At 41.9% G+C, this 26,746-nt stretch overlaps 1 protein-coding gene across 6 annotated transcripts in view; it reads left to right on the plus strand.

The window, feature by feature from the left end:
* The window catches only part of Slc8a1 (solute carrier family 8 member A1), a 336,986-nt gene that overhangs the window by 303,617 nt on the left and 6,623 nt on the right, over nucleotides 1–26,746 (plus strand). For all 6 annotated transcript variants that reach the window (XM_032908802.1, XM_032908805.1, XM_032908803.1 and 3 more), the window contains one exon: nucleotides 13,781–14,056. In XM_032908802.1, coding sequence (XP_032764693.1) covers nucleotides 13,781–14,056 — 276 coding nt within the window. The remainder of the gene's footprint in view (nucleotides 1–13,780; nucleotides 14,057–26,746) is intronic.

Here is a 26,746-nt window from a genome sequence, read left to right on the forward strand (position 1 = left end):
CCTCTGTTAGTCATGTCGTAACTGGTTACGGGTCAGATCTCTACATGTGTTCTTCATGCCTAGGATTACCCACAGGCTTGACCAGCCTTCTGATGGTAGACAAGCGATGACTTGCAATGCAGGACGGATGGTGCTGCTGCCGTCCAACTTAGCTCTCCTCTCGTCTCTCAGCGCGTAGCTGAGACGCATACTTTCTGACAGAAACTGCATCTGAATCATTTAATTTTTAAATGTCATGCTTGAAATCCTTAGCTGCTTTGACCACTGGAGGTAAAAGGGTCAAAGAACCCTAAGACCTTGTTGTGCAGTTTTGGTTATGCTTTTTGGCCCCTCTGGCCTGCGAATGAAGGGATTAGAACACAAAGCTTTATGAGCTGTCTTTTAGACACAGAAACACTGAAGGAAAGATGTAAAAAAAAAGTGCTAAAAGAGCCCCCCAAATGGTTCTCCATCTTGCACAATCAACTTGCAGAGTTCTGTTCTTTGAAATTGAGGGTCTTAGTTTACTGGAGAAGGTGTATGAGCTTTGGAGTACATGTAAGATAAATTATGTAGTTCTTTTCAGTCAAAGGTCACCACAGACATCAAGTTTACTGTTCAAACTAAGCATGTTATAGTATCTTTTCTAGAAGGTTATAGATAGATAGATAGATAGATAGATAGATAGATAGATAGATAGATAGATAGACAGATAGATAGATGATGGATAGATAGATTCTTACATACATGTTGTGCTTCAGAAACAGCTTAAGATATCTGTAATCCTTACTTTTACAAACTCCATATGTCCATGTCAGACAGAAGTACCTAAGTATGCACTTGTAAGTAGAAAATAAGTGTGCACAACATAAATATGCAATAATTCATATTTAAAATGGCCTTGCCTGCCCATGTTGGTGGTGGAATGTTCTTGCCATTTAGCTGATAATTATGAACCCACCCAAGGAAAAGGAAAAGTTGAAAGAGTGAGTGAGAAAAGCCAACCAAGAGCAATTTCCAGAAACTCTTTGTAGGAGACAAGTCTAGGTCTTATCGGTAGGGAGGGCCTAGGATATCTACCAACTTAAAAACAGTGGTAGCAGGCAAAATCCCAGTAACCTCCCCTCAGCATTTCAGAACAAGGCAGGCTGGCCAGCCACAGTGGGGGCAAGTACAGAAGACAATTATTTTCTGCCCCCTGGATATGTGATAGCTACTTTTTGTTTGTTTGTTTTTGTTTTTGTTTTCAGAAAAGAATATGGGGCTCCTTTTCTCTTAAATCGCCTATTACAAAAATCTTGAGGAAAACACTGTGCGGAAGTATTCAGAATGAGTCAGTGCTCTCCTTCATAAGCCTGAAGTCAGGCCTCTGATGCAGCTTTTGTGTGGAGAGGCAACAGCTCAGCTCTGCCAACAATGCTCCATCTCTGGATTCAGTAGCTGCTTTGTCGGCATTGACTGTTGCGATGCGAAGACAGATTTAGCTGTTGCTTACCCCACATTAGTGCTCCAGACACAGGGCCACGTTCTATCCCCAGGTGGGAGCCTTTGTCTACTGTTTCAGTGGGGGAAATATTTCAGAGTCATCCTGAGAACTGGAAAACAGAATAAACACAATGCCCCTGTGCATGCACACTTGCCCACTTCTCTCTCTCTCTCTCACACACACACACACATGCACACACACACATGCACACACACACATGCACACACACACATGCACACAAACACATGCACATAAACACACACACACATGCACACACACACAGACAGACACACACACACACACACACACACACACACACACACACACACACACCTTTTAAGTAGCAACAACCCATCCACAGTCTCCTACCACACTAATTCGTGCTGACCTTGTTATCCCTAATCCTGAAATAAAAACCCACTTGCCTAAATCAACTTTGACAAACACACTCCCCACCCAGTACGTATTTCCTTCCTTGTCTTTGTTTGGACATATCTGGTTGAAAGTTGTATTTTTTTTCTTATCATAACATCTTAGGTCTAAAGCCTGGCAAAACACAGGACAGGAATCTATTAATTTAGTCAAGCTTTCCACTTTGTAAGTAACCAGTAAGGGAGAGTCTCCTGTAAGATAGCGCACGCGGAGGCAGCTTTAGAACTCGGGACTCTTGTTACCACCTTACAGCAGTGTTCTCCCTTTCCACTGGAGCTGTGGGACGCTGCCTTCATCAACCCAACAGGCACTCTAATTGAGGCTTAACAACCTGTGGGATTCTCGGTGATGGGATACCTCAAGACTAGGTAGCAAAAGCCAGAATTTTCCCGAGCCCAGAGTGTTACCAGCATGGGGACATGGTGAAAAGGCCTTGACTGGGTGAATAGTTTTTCGCTTTTCATGCTACTTTACAACAACGAGCCTGTGTCACACTACTGAGTAACACTTAGCGACATGGGGACAGATGTTGGATTCTTACCCCAAGCCAAGGATTCTGATTCTGAAGCTACCAGTTCAATTTCTACCTTGTGCCTCCCAGAGTTCCATGCCTGTGAGCCGCTTTGGACTTGCTGTGCTCACTGTATGCACAGGCACCTCTGTTGCCTTCGCGTGAAATCCTTCCCTTATGTGCATGGCTATTTCTCTTAGGATACATTATTTTAGGGGTTTCTCAACTAGCCAGAGCCCTACCAACCCTTCTCTCTCTCTCTCTCTCTCTCTCTCTCTCTCTCTCTCTCTCTCTCTCTCTCTCTCTCTCACACACACACACACACACACACACACACACACATTTTAAACTAGTTGTGTCTGTCTGTACCGATTTATCCAGAGAAGGAGCTACGGCACAAAGGGTCTCTGTGAGGACCCGTGTAAACCATGGGCAGATCCTTGTTTTTAGTGGTGGGCTCTATTTATGGAGAACTCACTGAAGATCACGAGGGAGAGGAAGTAGGAGTGAGCAGAGGAAGGATGCCCTGAGCAATTGCAATCACTTTGTATTGTGTAAACCAAAGCCGTGATTACAACCTTGATGCACACTCACTCTCGCCACTATGACAGCAATGGACTTATGTAACTCCGAGATCAGAGCAGCCCATGCAGGTGGCCCCCAGGTCAGGGAAATGGTTGTTATGATCGCTGAAGGCAGGAGTTCCGCCCTTGGCCAGAGAGAAAGGTATTTGGATCAAACTAAGCTGAATCCCACTTCCCACAAAGCGAATATAAAGCACTAACCTGAGACCCATAGAAAAGCTGAATTATAAAGAATAGAGTAGAACCAGCTGAACTCAGAAAGAGTGATTCAACATTTGTGCATCACACAGAGACTTAAGGAGGGCAGATATTTCTCAATTATACCTCTCACAAAACAATGCCAATGAGATTAGGTTGTACCTCAATGAACGAACATTTGCTGTGCAAAGGACAGGGATTATTTTTCCCTACGGATGCAGTAGATGCAGTTAATCATGGGAGTGAGGCAGCAGAAACATTTTAGAGCTTGTGAGCAAGCCACTTGTATCTTCGGAGCCCTGAATTTTTCATTAATATATCCTTATTAGGTTCCTGGGAGCATGAAGGATGAGGTACATTCCTTTATCCGAGTGCATGAAATTAAGTGTGCAGGGGGGGAGGGAGCTAGGACCCACAGCTTCACTGCACATCTTAAGTGGCTCTGGGTGTTCTTCATGTCCCCTGCATGGGGGGAAACTTGGGTACCCTTTATATAAACTTTAACACTTTCCTGGGATATCGCATCATTATGTTCGTTGAAAATAACAAGGTCATGACTGTCCCAACAGCTCCTCCAAGGCCAGCCTCCCTTACCACAGGAGGCTAATTTAGCCACAGCCACTGATATTTACAAAGTGCTAAAGGAACCCCCAGGTCAGTCTTGAACCCGGCATGCCCAACTATTACCGCGCTATAACTAAACCATCAAAGACAGCAGGAGCTGTGTGTATTCGCGGTGGGTAGGTTCTCCTTGTGGAAGGCTTGTCTCTTAGGTTACTCAAGCCTGAAGGAAATATGTTTCTACTGCAGGAACCTGAAAAATCGTTCAATCCTTCAATTAACAGATGATTAAAGAACATTGAATGTCAGGAGTCTTGATCTGGTGGGGGAAGAGCCAGGAGGCAAAAACATGCATGACAGATAATGTCAAACTGTAATTATGACTGTGTAGGAGAAGGGGGGTTATTACACTCAAACAGTCAATGTTCCCCCTTCCAACCGTTTCATTTTGTTAATAATCCAACTTGCAGGGAGCTAGAAGGCCTTAGTGCATCCGTTTTTCATTTTGACAGTGACTACAGGGCTGAAAAGTATTTCTGTCACATGAAATATTTCTTCAGCTGTGGTAACCTCCCTAACTAGAGCCGGAAAGATCTAAGCAGGGAAACATTCTGACCTTCATGGAAACCTTCTCCCAGAGGCTCATGTGCCTCAACCAAGTTGGAGACTCACACATTAAAAGTGGGTTGCTCTTTGGGGGTCCCTTTCTAATGCCGTTACACATCACCTGACCCTTGGCTTCCTAAGAATAAACACTGGTCCTGTAAAGAAAGTCTCACAGCTGCTTGTGGCCTGGAAGTAACTGGTAAGTTTATCAGGAGAGACTACATAGTATCTTCTCCACCCAAGGTTAGGCAGGCAGGCGCAGCTATAAATGCTATAGCAATCTTCAACTCAAATTCAAAGGACAATGATGTTGGGATCCAGTGCGTTCGCTGATATAAGTAGGATGAAAACTGGAGAGAACTGGATCCCAGGTGACCTAGGTATTACTCTGCGTGTCAGTGTCCATTATCCACAGATTTCAGGACTTAAATGTCTCCATGCTAATTCTCATCCCACTAGATAATGGGGGAACAAAGGACCAATCACTTGCAACGCTTGAGTCTCTCTTAGACCTTTGGCTCCATGGCTCAGGCAGCAAGAAAAGTGGCCAACAGCCAAGCTCTTACTCTCCCCAAGAAGCTTTGTCCACCTCAAGGGACATGCTTATATATATATATATATATATATATAACCTTCAGGATGATGCACTCATTTTTAGTTCTCATACAAGTATCCATCATATACAGAGCACGTCCCTATATCACCTACCTCCTGTTTCTCACCTGTCCCTCCCCTTTGTTGTCCTAGAAAGTTTCAGTTCTAATTTCATATCATATGTGATTTAGTGCATCTATACAGTCACATACGTGATTTATGCATCCATATAAAACCTAGAACCACCAACAAGAGAAAACATAATGTTTGTCTTTCTGTAGCCTTAATGTCCTTACTATAGTTATCTTAACTTGTATTTTCCTAAAAGCAATATAATGTCACTCTCCTTTATGGCTGGAAACTTTTCATTATATAATATGGCACATCTCTCTGTCCATCATTCCTCTCTTGTTAGACACCTAGGTGAATGTCATAATTTAGCTCTTCTGAGAGGTGTTATAATAAAAGAGGCCAAATTCTTAGGAAGAAAAATACTAGTATGTTATCAAGATGCATACTCTGAGAAAGTTTTGCATAGACTGAAGAAGAAAAAACAAGAAATAATCAATTCTCTTAAAGAGCTTAAGAAAAATACATGAAAAGATTATACATGTATGTCCCAAAAAAATAGCCACAGTATCAGCTACAGAGCCTAGCAGGCTTTGAGCAATGAGTTGTTGGATAAAAGGCATAAGGAAGACCACTGTCAGATGCAGCTGCTAGAAACTCCATGTGTGTTAATGGAAGTATATCACTCGGGGGCTATTACAGGAGAAGTCAAAGATCTTCCCACTGCAGCCGGGCTAAGTGCAGGTGTATTCAGTTCGTGCTGAATATGTCTTTGCTTCCAAGCAACATGTTTTAAATAATAAGTAATGGCTCCCTTAGAAGACTCTCAGAGGAGCAGGGACAATCAAACAAAGGAACATTGATCTCAGACTGAAAATCAAATGACTGGTCCAACTCCAAGACATGAAGCCCATCTGGTGTGGGTGAGGATTAGATTGTTACCTAGGGAATAGGACCCAAAGAAACGAGTGAGACCCAGCAGTCTAAGTTGACTGCTAGAACCACCAAATTCAGATTGTAAAAGTCCACGTCCTCTGATATAGCTGCCTCTCTGGAGTGTGGCACTGGTGGCCATTTGGGAAGAATAACTAAAGAATAACCAGCATTAAACCTCAGGCTGAACTTGGCCAGCTTTAAATTCAGTGTTTTTCCAATGCCCACCTGTTTCAGAGGGCAGAAACAAATGTCCATGCTTTTTCCTGAACGTAGAGCAACTCACATGTCTGGAAATATACAAACTGAGTTTAAAGATCTCTCTGACAAGAAAGTATCTTTCCACGTTTATTTAGAAGGAGACCTTAACAATGTTGCCTTTCCCTCAGAGAACATGTAGCACTCTAACTCAGCAAGCTACAGAGGATTGCTATTGTAATCCAACTCCAGAACACCAGGAGAAACCTTAGGATTGCTTTTGTGGGTCACTGAATGTGTGATACATAGAAACCATTAAGGCCAGGAAATGATTATTTTTAATAAAATATAATAAATACATAAAATGGGAAAGGAGAATAAAATGCAAATCATAGTAAGAACGAGATAGCAAAAGCTACTGAACTTAACTGAAGCTTTAGGTATTAAACACACAGATACCTACAGGGTACAGAAAAGTAGGAAACTGAAATTGACTTGTTAAACTACAGATCTTGGTTTGCTTCTGCTGCTATTGTTATTGCTGTTGTTGCTGTTGTTTTTGCTGTTGCTGCTGTTGCTATTATTGTTGCTTGTGCTGGTGCTGCTGTTGTTGCTGTTGCTGCTGCTGCTGCTGTTGTTGCTATTGTTGCTGTTGCTGCTGTTGATGCTATTGTTGCTGTTGTTGCTGCTGTTGCTGCTGTTTCTGCTGTTGTTGCTGTTGCTGATTCTGCTGTTGCTGTTGTTGTTGCTGTTGCTGATTCTGCTGTGGTTGCTGCTGTTGCTGTTGCTGATTCTGCTGTTGCTGTTGTTGTTGCTGTTGCTGATTCTGCTGTTGTTGCTGTTGTTGCTGTTGCTGCTGCTGCTGTTGTTGCTGTTGCTGTTGTTGCTGTTGCTGTTGCTGTTGCTGCTGTTTCTGCTGTTGTTCCTGTTGTTGCTGCTGCTGCTGTTGCTGTTGCTGTTGTTGCTGTTGTTGTTATTCTTTCTCTCTGAAGAAGAGAGAATAGTTCATTAGCTATTTGGCTAATGGCTATGTTTTCTTTTGCCTTTTCTATCTCAAGATTCTGTCTAAAGTTTTGCAAGCAAGGTAAAATCAAAATAGGATAAGATGGTCGCACTTAGATTATTTCTTGTGTTCATCTGTAAGAAGAAGGGACACATCTGGAATAGTGGAGCAGAGTGCTTACTAGATACTTGTAAAGGACTCAGATAATCAAACACCTACCCAGGTTAACAGCAGTCTGCACCGCCCAAGCCTTCTATGCCCTTTAAACAGTTTCTCAAGTTCCAGAATGGATAGTTAGATATAGGTCAGTATGTTTGGTTCTGAACTGGAAAGCTGACCTTGTCCATTAAAAAAATGGGAGTAAAAATGGGACACTTTCCAAAGCAGAGATTCAAAAATGGTTGCAACTATTGTTCCTGTCCTGTTTGCTTCCCTGTGTGGATGGTTCCCAAAGACATAAAGAATAGCATATATCGGGGTTGGGGATTTAGCTCAGTGGTAGAGCGCTTGCCTAGGAAGAGCAAGGCCCTGGGTTCGGACCCCAGCTCCGAAAAAACAAACAAAAAAAAAAAAAGAATAGCATATATCTGACTCATATAATTATGTCTTGGAATGATATAATTCAAATATTACTGGTTATGTGTCAATATATTCATATTTTCAGAAGGCATAGCATAACTCTACCTAGCACTAGGCAATGGAAGAGTTGAGTCACAATTTAACTGGTGCTAAACATTCTTGCTCCAATAAAGCATCACGTAGGAATACGTTCCCTTTGGGAAGGTAGATCAAATCACAACTACTTACCCACTGAGTGATGATTATTGTACGAGAACAAAAAATTAAGTTCCCTAAGCTTGAGATTCTTCCCATGCAGGAGAGAAATAATGGTGTCACCTTAAGGGGTTACAGTAAAGTTGTTATAAAGTCAGCATGAAAGTTGAATTTTTAGATTTGGGGTTTGTTTTGCTTTGCTTTTTTGTTTGTTTGTTGTTTGTGGATTTGTTTTTTTGTTTGTTTGTTTTTTTGTTTTGTCTTGTTTTTGCTCTGTGTCTGTCCTTTGCTAGGTATCTCTTTAAGTTCCTTCTTACTGCTCCTTCTTTTCTTTAAAAATAAGTCACCTCAGGAAAATGGTAGTAATGATAGTTTGCTTGAGCAGAACAGAGATCCGGTGACATCAGGCTGCTGGGGCTAGGTTAATTTACTGCTTTCTGGCCAGCAAGCAGCAATACTGTGCTGTAACACATCTGTCTATGAAGGGGCCACACTTTTACAAAGGACAAGGACCTTTCCTTCTTGGCCTTCAGAGTAGCACTGTGATGCAGCAGTTACCAAACTCATTTGAAAGATGTGGGTCTGAGGCTTGGGAAATCTAAGTGTCTTCCCAAAGCAAGTGACAAGACGGAAATTGGCTTTTAGTGTTTCTGAGTCAAGTATGTGGTACATCCCAGCAGCTTCTTTTTCAGATTCTCAGCGCACTCCCTGAGGCCCATGTCTGTGGAGAGATGTCAACTAACACCTGTTTACTTTAGAAGATAAGTTATCAGCTGGTGCCAAGATTCCTGCTCCCATCCATGGTCCATTGAGCTGGTACCTTGTTCTGTGCTCCAGGGAGGTGCACCTCCGGGCCTTGTTATTGCATCAATAACTGAAGTGAGGCTGTCTCCACTACCTGCACTTTTAATGACTTGGCTATTTTTACCTATTTTATGGTTTTATTTATAGAGGCCATCATGTATCAGAGAAGCCATTTATAAGGCTCCAGGAGGGATTATTGGAACCCAGATTGTTTATCTTTCTATTAATAGAATCTATAAAGCTGAAAAGAAGGACTCTGAGATAAGAGGGATTTATCTGGGAGCCTATAAAAGCAAGCCCACCAACTTGTCTATCTCTGTGCTAGCACAGAGGAGGGAAGTAAAGGGAGCATGTAGCCCCAAGCAATCCTCTACTGGCAGGCTACCAGAGCAGCCAATTGCTGTTTTCTCTACTGTGGCATAAAAAAACATTCCCAAGGTATGGGGGAGGGGGAGGCTAATGTTTCATTGCTCTTTGCAAGAAACAGACTCTTAAGGATAGCCTAGCAGGTTGTGGATGCTCAGAATATATCCTTGTCCTTCCCTGGGGTAGGATAATTTTGCAGCAAGCATGGTAGTCAGTGATCATTTTTTAATAGTTATGTGACTTGTCAGCTAATCATTAAAAAATTATAAAGTGCAGTGAGATCCCGGGGAAAAGAATGGACACACACTTCAACTTTAAAATGCTGTAAGATATATGTGGGCTTTCCATTTCAGACTTAAGCATGAGAGCATTTAAGATCCCCTGTAATGCTGGAAGGTTATGAGATATTCTCTCTCTACCCCCTCCTCTCTCTGTCTCTGTCTCTGTCTCTCTCTGTCTCTCTCTGTCTCTCTCTCTGTCTCTCTCTCTCTCTCTCTGTGTGTGTGTGTGTGTGAGAGAGAGAGAGACAGACAGACAGACAGACAGGTTTTGTGGTTTGGTTTTGTTTGTGAGACAAGGTCTTGCTGTATAACTCCAGCTGGGCCTCAAATTCACAGAGCTCCACCCGCCTCTGTTTCTCAGGGATTAAAGGAGTATACCACAAGACGCTGTGCTTTATATAGGTTTCTTTAAAATTTTCTAGACTATAACCTTAGGAAACAGCTTGTTAACTAAGCAGTGAAGTGATGCTGGGAAGACACAGCTGCACACCTAAGAAGGAGGGTAGAATGATGAGCCCCATGATCGTCATTAGCGGAAGCATCCTCACACACCTGGTACCAACACTAACCATTCCCATGCACAGCCTTCTTGGGAAGGATGTTACTAATTGCACCTTGAAGATGAATGGGACGTCTACTCCTAATTCACAGGTGTCACCTCTTTTGAGAAGTTTCATTTTTTGCTTCCTGGCTCATCTTTATATTCGGAGACTTAACCATTCCCAAATTCAATAATTTTGGAGCAGCACAATGTGTTTGCATGGATGGCAGAAGATCGGTGCACCGAACATTTTAATCATATGTCTTCAGAAATTACAAAGCACCCACAAATAGAGAAGCTAAGAAAATGACCTGATACAAAATAAACCAGAAATCCCAGTGCTCTTCTGAGTACATAGGTACATGTGCTTTACAGTTTTCTGAATGGGATTGGGAAGGACGGGAGTCAGGCTATTGAGTCAAACACAAAGTTAACATAGACCTCGATTCCCACCCACCTCGAAATCAGCTGTGAAATAAACAGGGAAATATCCTCATGCATGGACAGTGTTACTTCATTTTGAAGTGACACATAGTAATTGTACATAGTTGTTGTGAAGTAAGATATCTGCAGGATATCTTAATTCTCAGCCAGCGAAGCCTCTCACCTGCTTTGCTCCATCCCATACCACACTGCGGAAAGCCTCTCTCTGAGCCTGGCAGCGATCTCTCTATCTATCTAGTCCCCAAGGCAGGTTTCCATGCCAGAAACACACATCCCAATTCCGTGGCGGCCCCCTACCACCACACACTCTCCCAAACTCAATTCTCCACATGAAAAGCCACACAACACAATAACCTTTCACCCATTTGATAAGATATAATTGCCCACCTAAACATAAAAAGCCCAGGACACATCCATCCCTTAAGAACATTAATAACAACCTGTAAATACACAGAGTGGGATCTTAACGTCAGCTTCCATTTTCTCTCCTCTCTGTTCTTCCTGTCTCTCCTCTTTCCATTCCAGTCTCCTCCTCTTCCTTCAAACTTTTCTCCTGCCCATCCTTCCTTCTCCTCCAATGACAGGCCTCCTTCTATCCTGTACCTGCCCTCATCCGTATTTTACAAATTAAATGGGGAGAAGGTTCTGGTGAAGTCACCTGAGTCCTGAGTATGTGACTAGGCAGCCGTCCTTGGGCAGTGGAATTAGCATCAAAATACAGATAACTCCAGGGCAAACCACAACACATAGTTGTGACCACAACATGACATGTTGATATATGTGCCCCACATTTAAGCAGTGACATGGGAGGATTCCAAAGAGCTGCTGTTGGTTGACCAAAGCTGCCAAAATAAACTGGCATGAATTAGATGCTTAAACAGAAGAAATACATTCTCTGTGCATCAAACTGTGAGGATTGGTTTCTTTCCATGTTTCTTTTTTTTTTTTTTTTTTTTGGAGCTGGGGACACACTCAGGGCCACACTAGGCAAGCACTCTACCACACTAAATCCACAACGGATTGGTTTTCAAGAAACTCCTTATACATATATATATATATATATATATATATATATATATATATATATTTGCAATATGGCCTCATTGTATAGCCCAACTGGCCTCAAACTCTAGCTTCTGCCTCCACCTCTAAAATGCTGAACAGGGCCTGGGCCACTGTGTCTGGTGGCAATGTCCTTTCTGATGCATTGTCTCACTTTACTGTTCCTAGACTCTATCTCTAAGTAAGCTCACATTCTAAGGTTTGGGGGTTAGGGCTTCAAAGCATTGATTTGGAGGGAAGAGTATAATATAGCCCATATCAGATGCCTTTGTTCAAAAAAGTTTGTGTTTTCAGAACAGAAAACATGCTCTCACTCCTAGAGAATGAACGTGGAAGGTCAACAATGCTTTTTTAACTCACAGAATTTTCTATCAATTCACTTGACTCAAGTTTTTCACCTAAACAGTCCACAAAGGTGATTCTGTACACCATCAGAACTTTCTCTGAGTAGCTTATTGGCTACCTCCCAAAGCATCAAAGGCCTCACCTTCTACAATCTAACTATGTGTGCAATAATTATAACCATGTGACCATGGAAGAACAATCCATTGCTTCTTCTCTATTCCTATATGCCCAGGAGCAAACCCACGAATCCTGATTCCATGTTTCCTGAGAAGCTCTCTCTGCTCCAAGCTTCAGTGTGGTTAAGACAGTGGTCCTCAATCTTCCTAATGCTTCCTAAACATAGTCCCTCATACTGTGGTGACCCACCAACCATAAAATTATTCCATTGCTATGTCGTAACTGTAATTTTGCTGTTATAAATTGTAATGCAGATATCTAATATGCAGTATATCTGATAAGTAACCCCAAGGGGTCAGAACCCACAGGTTGAGAACCAATGGTATAAGGGGTTTTCCATGTTTCTTTTTGCTCCCGATGTGTCACAAAGCCGTAGGCATTTGCTCAGGGCTGGAGTTTTCAGTTCATACAGTCAGCTAGAGAGCTGCCAGCCCCACATACTGCCAGCCATATTAGTTGGAACAGAGTAAATTCTGGGTGGTGTTGGAGAAAGTAAACAAAATGGTCAAGGAGTTCCTTTTAAAAAACATCATAAAACTCATAGATTTTCTGTCACTTTGAGAAAAGTGACATTCACTATCATAATTTGAATGGGGGTTATTTTTGCTTAGAGTAGATTGCATTTATACTATGGCTACATTACCAATTAATGAAATCTGTCTTAGGTTACTGTTATTATTATTATTTAGTAGTAGTAATGGTAGTGGTGGTAGTAGTAGTAGTAGTAGTAGTAGTAGTAGTAGTAGTAGTAGTAGTAGTAGTAACTTCCTGTTCTTTTAAACTAGCAAGTTTTCTGTATATACTTGTGCGTTCAAGTGTGTTTTAACTGAATATCTTGTGATCTTTGTCCATATGTCATGTAATTACATGGTGATATAAAATCAGTAGAAATTTACGAATGCATTCCTTTGGTGAACATGCACTTGGTCATCTAAGTGATGGAGATGATGGTACCAAATGCTAGGGATCCAAAACACATAAATGGTTCACAGTCAGCTGGAGAAGGGAGAACATCAAACAGGCCTAATTTTAGAGAAAGCAGCAAGCAACTTCAAAACCTGAACATGAAGTCAAATCACAAGAAGAGTATGCAGGTCCATGTTTCTTGTCACTTTAATGAGATTGGGAATTTGCATTTCTAGTAAGTTCCCTGATATCGTTGCTTGGGGAACACACTCAGAACAATTAATCCAGAGTTTTAAGTATACGGAGTCATGAAAGCTCTGAAGGGGGGTAAGAGGCATTCCAAAGCGTGAGTGAAGAAGGCGACAGATGGAGGACTAGGAATATGGGGAACCATATCAGCTCTAAAGCCAGGGAAAGATAGAATACTATTTGGCTGAGACACAGTGTGAAATCTTGAACTAGAGAGTGGTATAAATGATCCATTGCTGTGCTAAGGGTCCTCGATTGAACATCACCCTGTAGGAGGGGTTTAATGATCAATTAGACTTTAAGCTGAAAGGACCCCAGGAAAAGCCTGTCCAAATTCCAGAGGGAAGGTTCTCTCTTGACTCTCCAACTTTTGGCACGAGATCATATCACTGCTCTGGTGACAAACCCCACTGGGAGGTGATGTGAGCTATGTGCAGGAACAGGTGTTGACCGCAGGTCAGCTTTTGTCACTGACCACCGAGCTATAGCAGTGTGGCTTCTGAGTACCATGACAGGTAACTGACTCATGCTGATTGATGTTTCGAGAGCCTCATGCTTCATTGACCTCTTAGAGCCTCCCGTTTCTCAGAAGGACATGACTATGGCCTAGACCCTGGTCTAGTGTGGTAGAAGAGCCTAATTCGTGAGTCTTAATGAAATATGCTTTTTTTCCCCAGGGGAAGATGACGACGACGATGAATGTGGGGAGGAGAAGCTGCCCTCCTGTTTCGACTACGTGATGCACTTTCTCACAGTGTTCTGGAAGGTTCTGTTTGCCTTCGTCCCACCTACAGAATATTGGAATGGCTGGGCCTGCTTCATTGTCTCCATCCTCATGATCGGCCTACTGACAGCCTTCATTGGAGATCTGGCTTCCCACTTTGGCTGCACCATTGGTCTGAAAGATTCCGTGACTGCAGTTGTGTTTGTCGCTCTTGGAACCTCAGTGCCAGGTAAAAGTTGATTCATATATAACACTCCCCAAACAACAAAGCACATATACATGCATGCTTGTACACACACACACACACACACACACACACACACACACACACACACACACACACACACAAATACCATTGATTTTATTTTTATGTTGGCATGGGGCATACATATTAATTATCAGTTGCAAATAGTTTCTTAGTTAGGAGTGGGAGTTTGTGGCATCCTCCCCGGTTCAGTGCTGGGACTTGGTTAGAACCTGGGATAGGCCTTATGTGTGCTGTCACAGTCTGAGTTCACATGTGTATCACATGTGTATCTGGAAGACTCTGTTTCCTTGGAGTCAGCCACCACCTCTGGCTCTTGTAATCTTCCCACCTCCCCTTCTTCATAGATCCTTGAGCCTCGAAAGGAACGTTTTGATGAAGATACCCATTCAGTGCAGAGTGCTCTAAGGTCTCTCACCCACTGCACCTTGCCCAGTTGTGAATCCCTTTGCTAATTAGCATCTACTTCTCTGATGGGGCTTAAGCAATGTTCTGCTCTATGGGTTTAGTAATAAGATAATAATGTCTAATATCTAGAATCTTGTTTACATTCGATTCAGAAAGAAACCATTCTGTAGTGGCAAGGGCACCTCTTAGATATTTAGCGGTTGTGAGCATTTTCTGCCACTCCCAAAAATCTGGCCTTGGTCTTTCTCCACTGTCTCAACTAGTCTATACCTGAGGCCTGCCCATTGCTCCTTGAGCTTCCCTTTGCCAGATGCTCACCACAAGTCAGAAAAAAAAAATTAAAGTGTGAATATCCAGACTGTCTTTTAGCCCCTGGCACTGTGAGATTTTTCTGTTCCCTTCAGTGCTGATTATCCCTTTATCCTTTGAAATGCGCTATGTAGGAATTATTTCCCTCTGGAGGTTTTTAAGACATGAAAGGAAACACAGTTCTACAGGGTTCTGAAGTTTTTTTTTTTTTCCAATTTATATATAGAAAATTCACAAATAAAGCTCTTATCTTGGGGAAGCTTATATCGTTGTTTTTTTTTTTTATTATTTTAAATACCACAAAAGAATTTGAGATAAAGCTGGTTCTCCTAAATGTCCACCATTTTCTCTTTTCTGTGGCACTGATGTACACCCAGGAGTATACAAGGAGAGTAGCTCAGGTATCTGTACTTCTAGAAGGTCTTCATTCACAACGAAGGTCTAAGAGACGTCTTGACTCTCTGTTTAATAATATGTTCTGCACAGATACAAGATGCAGGTATTAATTATCTCAGATTTTAGACTAAGATCAACTCAAAACAGTGTCAAAAGGATTGGAGAAAATGATGGTGGGTGAGGGAAAGTCGTGAGCAAGAGAGGAAACTTTGTAGGTGACCATAAAACTCTAGTGTGCTAGGTGTGTGCACTATGTTCGCATTACCTATTATTTACAATTTTAAGTGATGTGGCGTTTCTTCCTTTCAACCTCAGTTCGTGTATTTTGCCCCTTAGGTCCTGCTCCTAAAGGTGAAGTGGTTCCTTTTGTTTAGTTTTTCCCTGAGCTAAAATTCAAACTACTTTTGTGTTACTTTTATAACAAAGATTATTCATTATTAGTGGCGAATGTTTTGGTTTTTCACTTCCCAGCCTCTAGTGGCTCCTGAGGCTAACACAGCCTATGCTGTGTTTATGTAGGAAGGATTTTACAGCTTTCCATATCACGCTGCTCCCTTTCTCAGTGGGCCTTAAGACAGCTGGCATGTAGCAGAAGTCACACTGATCCTTCCAGGAGAGGCAAGTCTCAATGTCACCCCTGAAAATGTATGACCTACCACAACCAGGAATGCAGCAGTGGTGGCTGTCTCTAAGACAACTCCACAGCTCACAAGAGAGTGAACACCACGTCTTTCTCTCACGACTCACCAAGTTAAGAGAATAAATCACTTGTCCACACTCAGTTTAAGTTCAGACGGATGGGATTTGGGTAATTGATAATACAGTTCCTAGCCATTCTGCTCTGCCATTTTAAACATACATTTAAAGTACTGTATGAACACTTCCCCATATGCCTTACAATTTTCTTGAGATTATTCATATCTCTTTGCCTCTGTTTTGACATTTTTCGCTTTTAAGGCATGTCGCACTGTGGCTATACGCAAACTCTTGATCAGGTTCTTATTCGCTTTAGAAAAAAAGTCAGATACTAGGCATTGCGTTTCAAACAATTTCTGAAATTAGTAAAGACTTGCCTTTATCATTATTTTTAAGTAAAAAGAGTTTAAAGCTTAGTCTGCTCGGAATATTCAGCTCTGAAATAGCTATCAATAAATGAAATGCTAAGACATTTCTGATCATCACAGACTCATGTGTCTGATGCCTGTGAACAGGAGATTTGGTCATCGCAGGGTTAAGTCAAGCTGCCTGTAGTACATGGCTGTCTAGGTGTGGGTGGTCTGGAGGAAGTGCATTCAGGATGCTCTCCCAACAGACAAAGGAAGGATCATTGCTAGCTTTGGAAGTCAGTCTCCAGGAGAACGAGAGTGAACTTCTATCCAAGGATTTGTCAAGAAACATGCTCACTCTGCCCCTTCTTAGGGGATAGGACAGCACCCAACCCATGCAAGCACTTCTCAGCTGCAAGTACTTCTTGTTGTATCCCATCCACAAAGGCCTGATGTTGTTGGTACAGAGCTCACAGGCAGACGGGTTAATGTTTCACGGACGACTTCAGTTCCTGAAAGACTGTACCCCCTTCTCTCAGAGGTCAGGATATAAGAGTACATGCATTGAGACAATATAAAGAAAAACATAAGCATTCAAGTCAGCTGCAACAGGGTGTAAACCCCTTCTGCATACGACTGTGCATGACATGCTGTGGGGGGTGCATTGTCTAACACCTGACTCATCCAACATAAAAATCTCTCTGCAATGGGAAGGTGGTTGAGCAATTAAACTGCTTGTCCTGAAAGCAGGAGGATAAGGATTGGGATTAGGAGTCCCAGGAACTACATAAATGCCGGGTAGATGTGGCTGCCTGCCTATAATTCCAGCATTCACAATGAAGAAGCAGGAGAACCGTGCAGCAAGCTGTCTGAGTAGGCGAGCCTCGTCAGCGAGCTCATCGCTCAGTGAGAGACCCTGACTAAGTGACTAAGACAGAGAGCCATTGAGGAAGAATTGGACGAGAACCTTAGGCCTCTACATCCATGTATTTGTATATCTGTGAGTCCACATCCTTGCAAACATACTCCTAGGCATGAAGAAAAACACGGGAGGTGGGGGGCAGGGATTGAAAACGTATCTCATAGCACTGTTGTGAGAAGCACTTATCTTTAAAGTACCTGGCAGCGGGTAAAGCACAGAGTAGATATTTAAAAAAAAAATGTTATATCTCCTTTTTCTTCTATTTCAAACTGCTAGTTAAAAAGTTTAGTCTTCTGGGTATTAAGCCCAAGTATACCTATGAAGCATGGGTAGTGACATAAATTATTGGCCTATCTCCTTTGATATATTATGCTGGGGGCTTATGGGTAGGCATCCTTCATGGCTTTGTTTCCCACAATTGTACTACATCTTCTTGAGCTTCAGCACTTCAAGGCAGACACTCGAGGGAGCCACTCTACGGTGTGTATGCATATCTAGTTAAGTGGTAAACACTTTCAATCCCAAACCGTCTACCAGGAGCCAGGATTCCCCAGTGCCTCTGGCATCACGTCCTGCAAGAGGCTGCCTCAGGGCAGCAATGTTTTGTCTCCAGATACTTCTGATACTCTAACGTTAGACAGCCGGTTTCTTCACTACCAAGAAAGGTCACAGCTACTAAACCAGGACGGTTAGCCCCACAGTCAGGCTGGAGGCAAGGCCACCAGGGGACAGTGCCCTGGCCAGCATTAGCCACTTCAGTGACTTTCCTACGGACCCCATCTTAACAGCATCTACTGCAGCCGGGAGCCATCTAGGGGTTAAATGGTCAGTACTCACCAGCACAGTTGCCTACAGTAAGGTGATGTTAAATGAAGTTGAAAAAAGTGTACAGGAGCAAAACATGACAGGGATAATGAAGTAAAAGAGAGGTGGATACCAGATTTCATAAGGATTCTTCTGGAACCAGCACCACAGCCGCTGTTTGGTCTACGGCAAAGCACTTCACAAAAGAGGTGGTGCAAAGAGCCCACATTACATGACTTGAAGGTTTCCTGCCAGCAGTTACAGCCCTTATCTTACTTTCCTCAGTCCTGCATGAACTCATGGTATTGAACACAAGGCTGCATCATGACCGGAATGTCAGCAATGATGTCATCTCTCAGGAGGCAGTCCAGGGAGCAGAGATACTCAGCATGTGTCGCGCCAGCCTGAAGCCTTACAGAGGCCTTGGATTAGTGCCCCAATGGCACACAAGCCAATTTCACTCACCCACATTAGAATCACAGGATAAGAGAGAGACACTAAAAATATTCCATTCTGTCTTAGCTGAGACTTCTTACATACTCTCTGCCGGTCAATGCAAGGACTCTAGTGGACACAGGATGGTGTATGTGTGTATATGTGTGTGCGAGCACATGTCCGTGTGTGTGTGTGTGTGTGTGTGTGTGTGTGTGTGTGTGTGTGTGTGTGTGTTGGGGAAAGAATGTAAGTCCTCACTTCCTTTGTATCTTAGGCACATTTCACAAGAATCAAGTATCATGTAAAATAAGGATCTCAGTCCCTTTAGCCCCATAAAGATCAAAAAGTGTGTGGTCGATCGTCTAACAAGGATGTGTAGTGGTGTTTGGTTGATTTTCCTCCCTTTCTCCTTATATTTAAAAATAGGATAATAAAAAAAAAAAAACTCAAAGGCTACTCTTCTAGTCTTATAAATGCAAGCTGATCCTACATTTTTAACATATTACTCAGGCATTACCTCCAAACCACAAAATTCACACGTTTGAAGAATACCCCACACTGCACTCTGCTATCGTTATGCTATTGTTACCCTAAAACCTCCTGCGTTAGAGCATTGAATACTCCCAAAGAGATCCCTCACCATTTAATCAAGATCATCAAGTCTTGATTTCTTCCTCCAGCCTCAAGAAATCCCTTACAAACTTTCTGACTCTGTAGTTCTGTCAGTTCTGAGTTACCATTGAAGACATTTTAATATAAAAACGTGGATTCTAACATTTTATTGTAATCGTACTTACCCTTATAATACAGAAGCATGAACTTTACTGTGCACACTTACAGATGTCTAAGTGTCTTCTCAGCAGACATCTTGCAACCGTGTGGGGGTATTTTCGTCTTAGTTGGGTTTAGGCATCTGTAAATTTCGACATCTTTAAAGCAATCCAAATACCTCAAAGTACCTTCTCCCCGGAAATACTATTAACTCATACGCTTTTGTTTCCTGGAAGGAAAAATGACACTCAGAATCAATACTGAGGATATAGGATGTTTAGCAATGTCTAACATTATATAAGTCTTTAATAGATGTCTTTGGCCACTTCAGTTTTGTTGACTTGAGCAAGTGTTAAGGAGCCCAGGGTCATTAATTCAGCTTCTCATTCTCCAAGGTGTCATTGATCAATACAAACCTATCAAAACTGCTAGGGAGAGAATACAGAAACCTGGACCTATTCGTCAGGTTCTATCACCCTGTACAAAGAATGCCACACTGCTGTCAAACTCATAAGAAGAAATATTAGGCTATAAGAAGGTGTCACTTCATTACCATGTCATGGACACAGTGTGAACAAGAGAATGACTTCAGGCTCATTGGTATTTTTAGAAAAGAAGGTATATAATTGTCACTTAATTTGAATGGTAAATCTTACATGTGGGTATAAAAAATGTTGGAATCTGTTTGAGATAGAGCATAGTATAAATATGAAGTCATGGCGCTTGGCATTTATGTGCACTACCAGCTGAAAACTATCTTTGCTCCCAGCACACAGACCTTACATTCTGCCTCTTCTCAGAAATGAAACATAAGCTATATATTACTTGTTTATACTCTGCTTCATTCTAAAAATTAAATCCATAAAATGCCTTCCATGATGTAGGCACCTTTCCCAGCACATGATCACCAAACATGCTAAATCGGTGAGTAACCATATTTGATAACCTTCATTTAGCTCAGCAAATATAAATCCTATACGTCATGCACAAGAAAAAGATGGCTGATTTGGGTTCTATTATTTGTGATCAGAGAACCGCATTGTGCTTGATTTATTTTATCCCGCTGGAGCACAGGGGGCTCTAGGGCATGGGCTCTCATAAATCGCAAGCTATTATTAGGTTATCATAGTAAAATATCATGGGTAGAGACAAACAGCAAGACTCTCTGCAGATCCAAACAAAGATGATCCCCAGTAGGGTCTGTAACCAGGCTCAGCAGAGGACTAATTATAGCCTGTCATTCCTGAGCTGTATTTACAAAATAATAAAAAACCCACAGATGTACAAAATGGTCATGAAAATGTCCTTCTGAGGAATGTGTGTGTTGAGGCTTCAGATGGCCAAAACTGACAAAGAGAGCACCAGAGGTAGCTTCTTTGTCAAGTGGGGATCTGAGGGTAAGGCTGTTGGGTGGGAGTGGACAGTTGCTATGGCAACAGTTGCCATGGCCCTGCTCTAGCGGACCACGGAGGTGCTACCTGCCCCACACTCTGTGCTTCCAAAGTCCTGCATTTAGGCAATAGAGGAAAAAAAAAAACGATGCAGAAGAAGTTGATATCAGTAAGTTTTGTAAAATCAAGTATTGTTGTCTTGAGGCTATGATGAGATTTTTTTTTTAGTGCCAAGAATTAGCAAAAACATCTGTAAGATTGTCTGACAAGGTCCATAAATAGCTAGAAAACCTAAACAGCTCTGTGAAATAATGTGGCTCTCGCACATGAAAAACTCAATTTGCCTTTCTTCTCCCCTAGTCACAAAGGCATTCAAAAAGATAGCTGCAAAGAATATCCAAAGGAAGTAGCATATGAGTAGGGACTAGGCCACTCTGCGTACTTTCCCTTCATTCATTCTAGAAATAGCTCACAAGGACCCACTCAGCACTGGGCATGGTTTCACAAGGGAGCAGCAGAGGGATGTAGAGAATTCCATGGAGCCTGCACTCCATTCCTGGGCGTGGCACTTAGTCACGGAGATGGAAGTTGTTGAAAATAAAGGAAAATAGGCTGTGATGTCATAGAATGGTCCTTATTTGTGGCGGGGCAACATTTAAATAGGGCGGGTTAACTCCTTAGACCACTAACCATTGGCAACTTGGACGTAGCCTTTAGCGTTCTCCTGCAGACTCGCACTGCATGGAGTAGTCTTTAAGACTATGGAACTGCGCTGACTTTCTAGGCTTCCCATTCACTCGGAGCCTTTGGTCACTTGTTCTTCTTCTCCCAGCAAACTACTGCTCTCCTTTCACTTCTGCCACATCTGCTCTCCCTAAACTCTCTGCTTCCCTCCATCCCAAATATTCTAGGTTAGTTCTGGCTTTGAGAACATCCAAATCATGTCCTACTAAGGCCTCGCTTATCAATGATGGTTTCCTGGAGGCATAACGTTTTATATTAATGCATACAGAGAAAGAAAGCTTTCCATGTTAGCTAAACTGCCATGGCTTCATCGAAGAGAAAGTAATTTCATGTAACTTAATCACTTTAATACCCACAGAAGCTGTGGACATTAGGCAATACAGAAGGTTGTTAGTGCCAAACATGGGCCATGATCTAGCAAGAATGGAAATGCTATTTCCTCCCTGGAGGTAGGGCAATATAGAGCTAAGGGTAACTGTCCACCAAACCTCATAATTGTTGGAAAAGACAAGCAAACCACATAACGGCTATGCAAGAGCTCTGAAATCAGCATGCATGCTAAAATTAGGAGATGTTGGCCAGCAGGCTTTGGATGTTTTGGATGACTGGGAAAGAGACAGGTGTACCCTAGGTATTTTATATGGTATTTGTAGTAATGATTATACATCTAGAAAGATTCCCAAGTATAAAGTATAAAGGCATCGTTTCTTCTTCAAATATCTCAAAGCCACACATCTCTGACCAAGTCTGTAAAAAGTCTTTGTCAGGTTAAGTGAACATGCAGAGCAATTTCATGCAGTGCAATCAATAAAACAGACCACTGGTAAATAAAAGATAATGTATCTGCAGCACAAATTACAAAATGAAGACATGAAGTCAGTAGTCAGAAGGAAGAGGAGACACAGAGGCACCTTCTGCTCTCTTACTGAAGTTTCCTTTAAGATTATGTTCCTTAGCTGAGCATGGTGGTCCGCACCTTTAATCTAGGGGAGGAGAGGTAAGGAGATCGCTGGGGACACAAGGGTAGCCTGGCCACGTAGCTAGCTTCAAACCAGTCAGTGTTACACTGTAAGACACATTTTGTCTCAAGAAAAGAAAGTTTGGAGAAAAAGAAGAAAGAAAATAATCTACTCTTTCCTGTAATTGCTCCTATCCTGGACACATTACTGAACTTGGGCTCCAGGCTAGGCCCTGATGGCCAGGATGCTCCCCCACTTGGTCTCTTACGATGCTCCCTCCTCATCCTCCATAACCTTTAAGCACATCCATTCTGTATATTGTATTCTGAAATCTCCATCTGCCTGGCTTAACCCTAGCAATTGGCACAGCCAAAAGGACCAGAAAGCCTTCATTTCCTGCCTAGATAAACTTACCACTTACAAGACTATTTGAAATGTATATATTTTTATGAATCTTTTAATAACACAAATAACAATACATATTCTTTATAAATGAGGCAGGAACTATTAATAAGCTGTAGAACAGGTAGTCTTACCACCAATTAACATTTCTGTATCTTTCAATTTTTAAATTTCTGTAATTTTTAAGGAAATTGCACAAAAATATACACACGCATATTTGACCCACATTTTTTAAATGGACTAATCTTTTACATATATACATCATATATTATACACATATTACATATATTACACACATATATATCTCACACATTACACATTACATATATTATACATATTACACATTTACACATATGCATACTACACATTATATATTACATATATTGCACACATTACAAATATACATATTACATATATTATATATTACATATTACATGACCTGCTTTGTTACATAATAGTATTGTGTTGTGGACACTCATGATTTTAACAGTTCTAAAATATTATTAGTTACAATTTATTTTATCAAAGATATTTGACAAGTAGGTTTTTCCCAACTTTTTTCTAACATAAAAGCTGCACAAACTAGGACTTTACACAAACTTATCCACCTGCTAAATTATTTCTAATTTTAGTTCCATTTCTAAATCAGAGGCTGAAATACTGGACCAATGTGTGCTCTTACGTCAGATGGTTATGCATGTCACTTACACAGTAATGAGCTAATTGGGGGACCCAAGCCAAATCACAGCAAAGCAAGAGCTAGGCATTGTTATAATCAACAAAGCAACCCATTCAGAAGAATCCCTCTGTGTGGAGTAACTATCCACAGGACAAAGGGACATGGTGAGTGTCTTCAGTGACTTTATCCACAGGGTCAGTCGTTACAGCCCCTGAGCTGACCAGGAAGTTCCATCACAGCCTATGGGTGAGAAGAAGGGTTTGGAGATGGGTGGAGGCAGATATCTTCAAGTACAGTTTCTTACACTGACCCTTGGCAGGTCCCTCTACCTCTCTCAAGATGCCTCGCTCCAAAGCACATCCTTTCACCACTCTAGACTGCGACTTGAAACAGAGATAACTTGAGAAGATTCAAGAAGATGAGTGTTTGAGAATCACACAAAGCATAGGAGGGAAAGAATAAGGCTCTGATACGATGATGGAGGGAGAAAGAAAGAGAGAAACAGAGATAACGAGAGGGGGGAGAGAAGTAGGGAGAGAGGAGAAAGACAGAGAGACAAAGACAGAGAGACTGAGAGAGACAGAGAGGGAATAAGAGACAGGAGAAATAAGCTGGGCCTGGATTCTCTTAGAAGCAGGAAGTGAGATTCTAAATCACAAACCAGCTGGCCTGAGAGACGACAGCTAATGTTCCTGTGTTCCTGCTCCAAATTTGCTTTGCTCTTCCCTTTTCAAAAATGCCGCTGAATTAGTTCAGACTGAATTTGTTCTCTCACAGAGTTTTATAATGAAAGTAATAGAGCCATAATTCTAATATAGAATTATCGGAACCCTGATGCCATTTTAAAAACAGGTTTACCCATGTCTGCTTCTGGGTATGGTAGAGAGAGGCAGCATAAATGTCATCCAAGAAAATCCAGAGACCTAGAACTGAACAATAACTTTAAAGTCAGTTACAACTCTGTTAATGTTGCAGAGCAGTGGTTCTCGGCCTCCCTAACGTTGTGAGCCTTCAATACAGTTTCTCATGTTGTAGTGACCCCAACCATAAAATTATTTCATTCCTACTTCATAACTGTAATTTTAATACCATTGTGATTATAATAAAGTCAATATATGTTTTCGGATGGTTTGGGGTGACCCTTGTGAAAGGGTCATTCAACCCTCAAAAGGTCATGACCCGCAGTTTAAGAAACACTGTTCTAGAAGAATGGAGGGCCACCCATGAAAGTAGCTGCCTTTTAGCCTCACTCCAGCCCTCTACAATATCCTATTTTACTTAAGAAGCTAAGCTGGGACTTCTATAGAAAATTACCTCATTCATTTTATTCTCACGTGCAGCCATTTTAACATTGTGTTGGTATAGTTGGCTGCAAATGAGACAAAGGTTCTTAGTACTTTCCTGTAACTCCTTGTCTACTTTCAAATTCAAGATGTGTCACTAGGCTAGTCTTTGTTGTCATCCCAAAGACTGGTGATGAAGAAATCAGCCTCCAGCTAGGTCTCTACACTTTTGTACCAAATCTCAAGGTTTGCCTCCCATTGGTAATGCCATGTTGAGAGCATGCTCTTTATTCTTTACACTTTATTTGACTCATCTACAAAACGAAAGTAACAATACTGTGCAATTATGCTAAATTAGAATCCATGTATTATTCCTACCCTAGTAAGTCTCAATAAATGGTCACTGTCGACTCTATTACCACCAATTTGTGTGGACATAGCAGGCACAATGGCATCCTCCCATCTTCCTCCAGAGGGTCTACTAATCCCAGATCACCTCCTGGAAGTAAACTGTGATAAAGATCTAAGTAACATCACCATAATCTCTGCTATTGATGAAGCACAGTAATCGATACCTTTACTTTTGGAACCTTTCGGGTACCAGACTAGGTCCTGGACATTCCTTCATAAGAGCATTTTAGCAGCTGTACAAATGAACACTTACATCTTACCCTACTTACAAATGAGCTTTCAGAGGCCTTTGAGGTGAATTATCCTGTTAGACGATGAAAAATAAAATCAGGACCATAGCTTGGCTCCTTGCTATCAAAATTGGATTGTGCCGATTGTGTGCTTAGAACCAGCATTGCTCAGTAGCAGTCACGGTTACCCACAGACATACCCCGATTCTGGTGACCAAATGAACCACCTACCTTCAGGTCCATTTGGTAAAGTCCCCAGGATGAGCAGAAGTCACCAGCATTCATCTGACTGTCCATAAGGTTTAGAAAGAAGAAAGGGACCTCTCCCTGATCAGCCCACCTCAGCCCTGTTACTCATCAGGCCTACATTGGAATTTCAAACATGTAACTTATAAAAGTCATTTTTATTTCTTGTAATAAAACAGGTGGGACTCAAAACTGAGGGTCCCAAGCATGCAAACACCTGCATTCTGCTCTACTTCAGACCGACATCAAAGTCTCAAAGGACAGCCAGTGGGAAGATGGCTACCTTTCTGCACCCTAGCCTATTTTGTTTAGGGTTTCCTTAGAACCAAAGAGTAGATGGAGTTAAGTGACCAGGAAATGCAAATAAAGACAGCAATCCTGACTCCAAGGAAGCTGTCAGGGTCCTCTTAATGATTCAAGACGGAATTGGAAGGGTGGCTTAGCAGTTAAGAGCATGCACTGTGTTGTTCAGTACCCAGCACCCACACATCCAAAGGCTTACAGCCACCTGCAGCTCCAGCTGAAGGTGTCCCAGGGCTCTGTTGACCTTTGCAGACTCATGTGCCTGATCTGCCCTTCCTAGTCTCACATAATTAAAGAAATTAAAATAAAAATTTTTTTTAAAAAAATGCTCAGGTTATCTGTTTAGATTTTTAGCAATTTTTACTAAATGCCATGAACCTAGGAGGTCCACCGAGGAGGGGCCTGCAGTTCTCTCAAGAATGTATAAACATTTCACTTGGAAAGCTACCCTGTTTGAGTATGATGGATTGGAAGGTTGTCATTTTCGCCTGAGGACATGCATCAAAGTACACTTTGGAAAGGTGATTAAATTGTGCTTCCTCTCCTCCACCTTGTGTTCCCTGAACAAAACCTCTCATTACATTCTTTCTTTGACCTTAAACTCCAGCATCCTGTTGGTTGCATGGTAGGAAATCTCAGGGTGAGGAGAACCTTTGCAAAATGCTCACATTCAAGTGAACAGCTCAGGATGGAAAATAACTTGTCATTCAACAGCAAAGGCAGGTCTATTTGCTGGCGACGTCAGAGCCTTCCCGTAGGAAGCCCAGTTAGCCCAGGAGATAGATGTGCCTGTCTTCCTTAAGGGGAGAAAGAAGCCATGTATGCCAGTGGCTAATGCTGGTGAAAGCTTTAAAACTGTCCTCTGCTATGGCCTCACCCCAGACAACTAAGCAGAGAGTTAGGGAGGGCCAGCTA

The sequence above is a fragment of the Rattus rattus genome, chromosome 7 (assembly GCF_011064425.1).
Source record: "Rattus rattus isolate New Zealand chromosome 7, Rrattus_CSIRO_v1, whole genome shotgun sequence".
In the NCBI taxonomy this organism is placed as follows: Eukaryota; Metazoa; Chordata; class Mammalia; order Rodentia; family Muridae; genus Rattus; species Rattus rattus.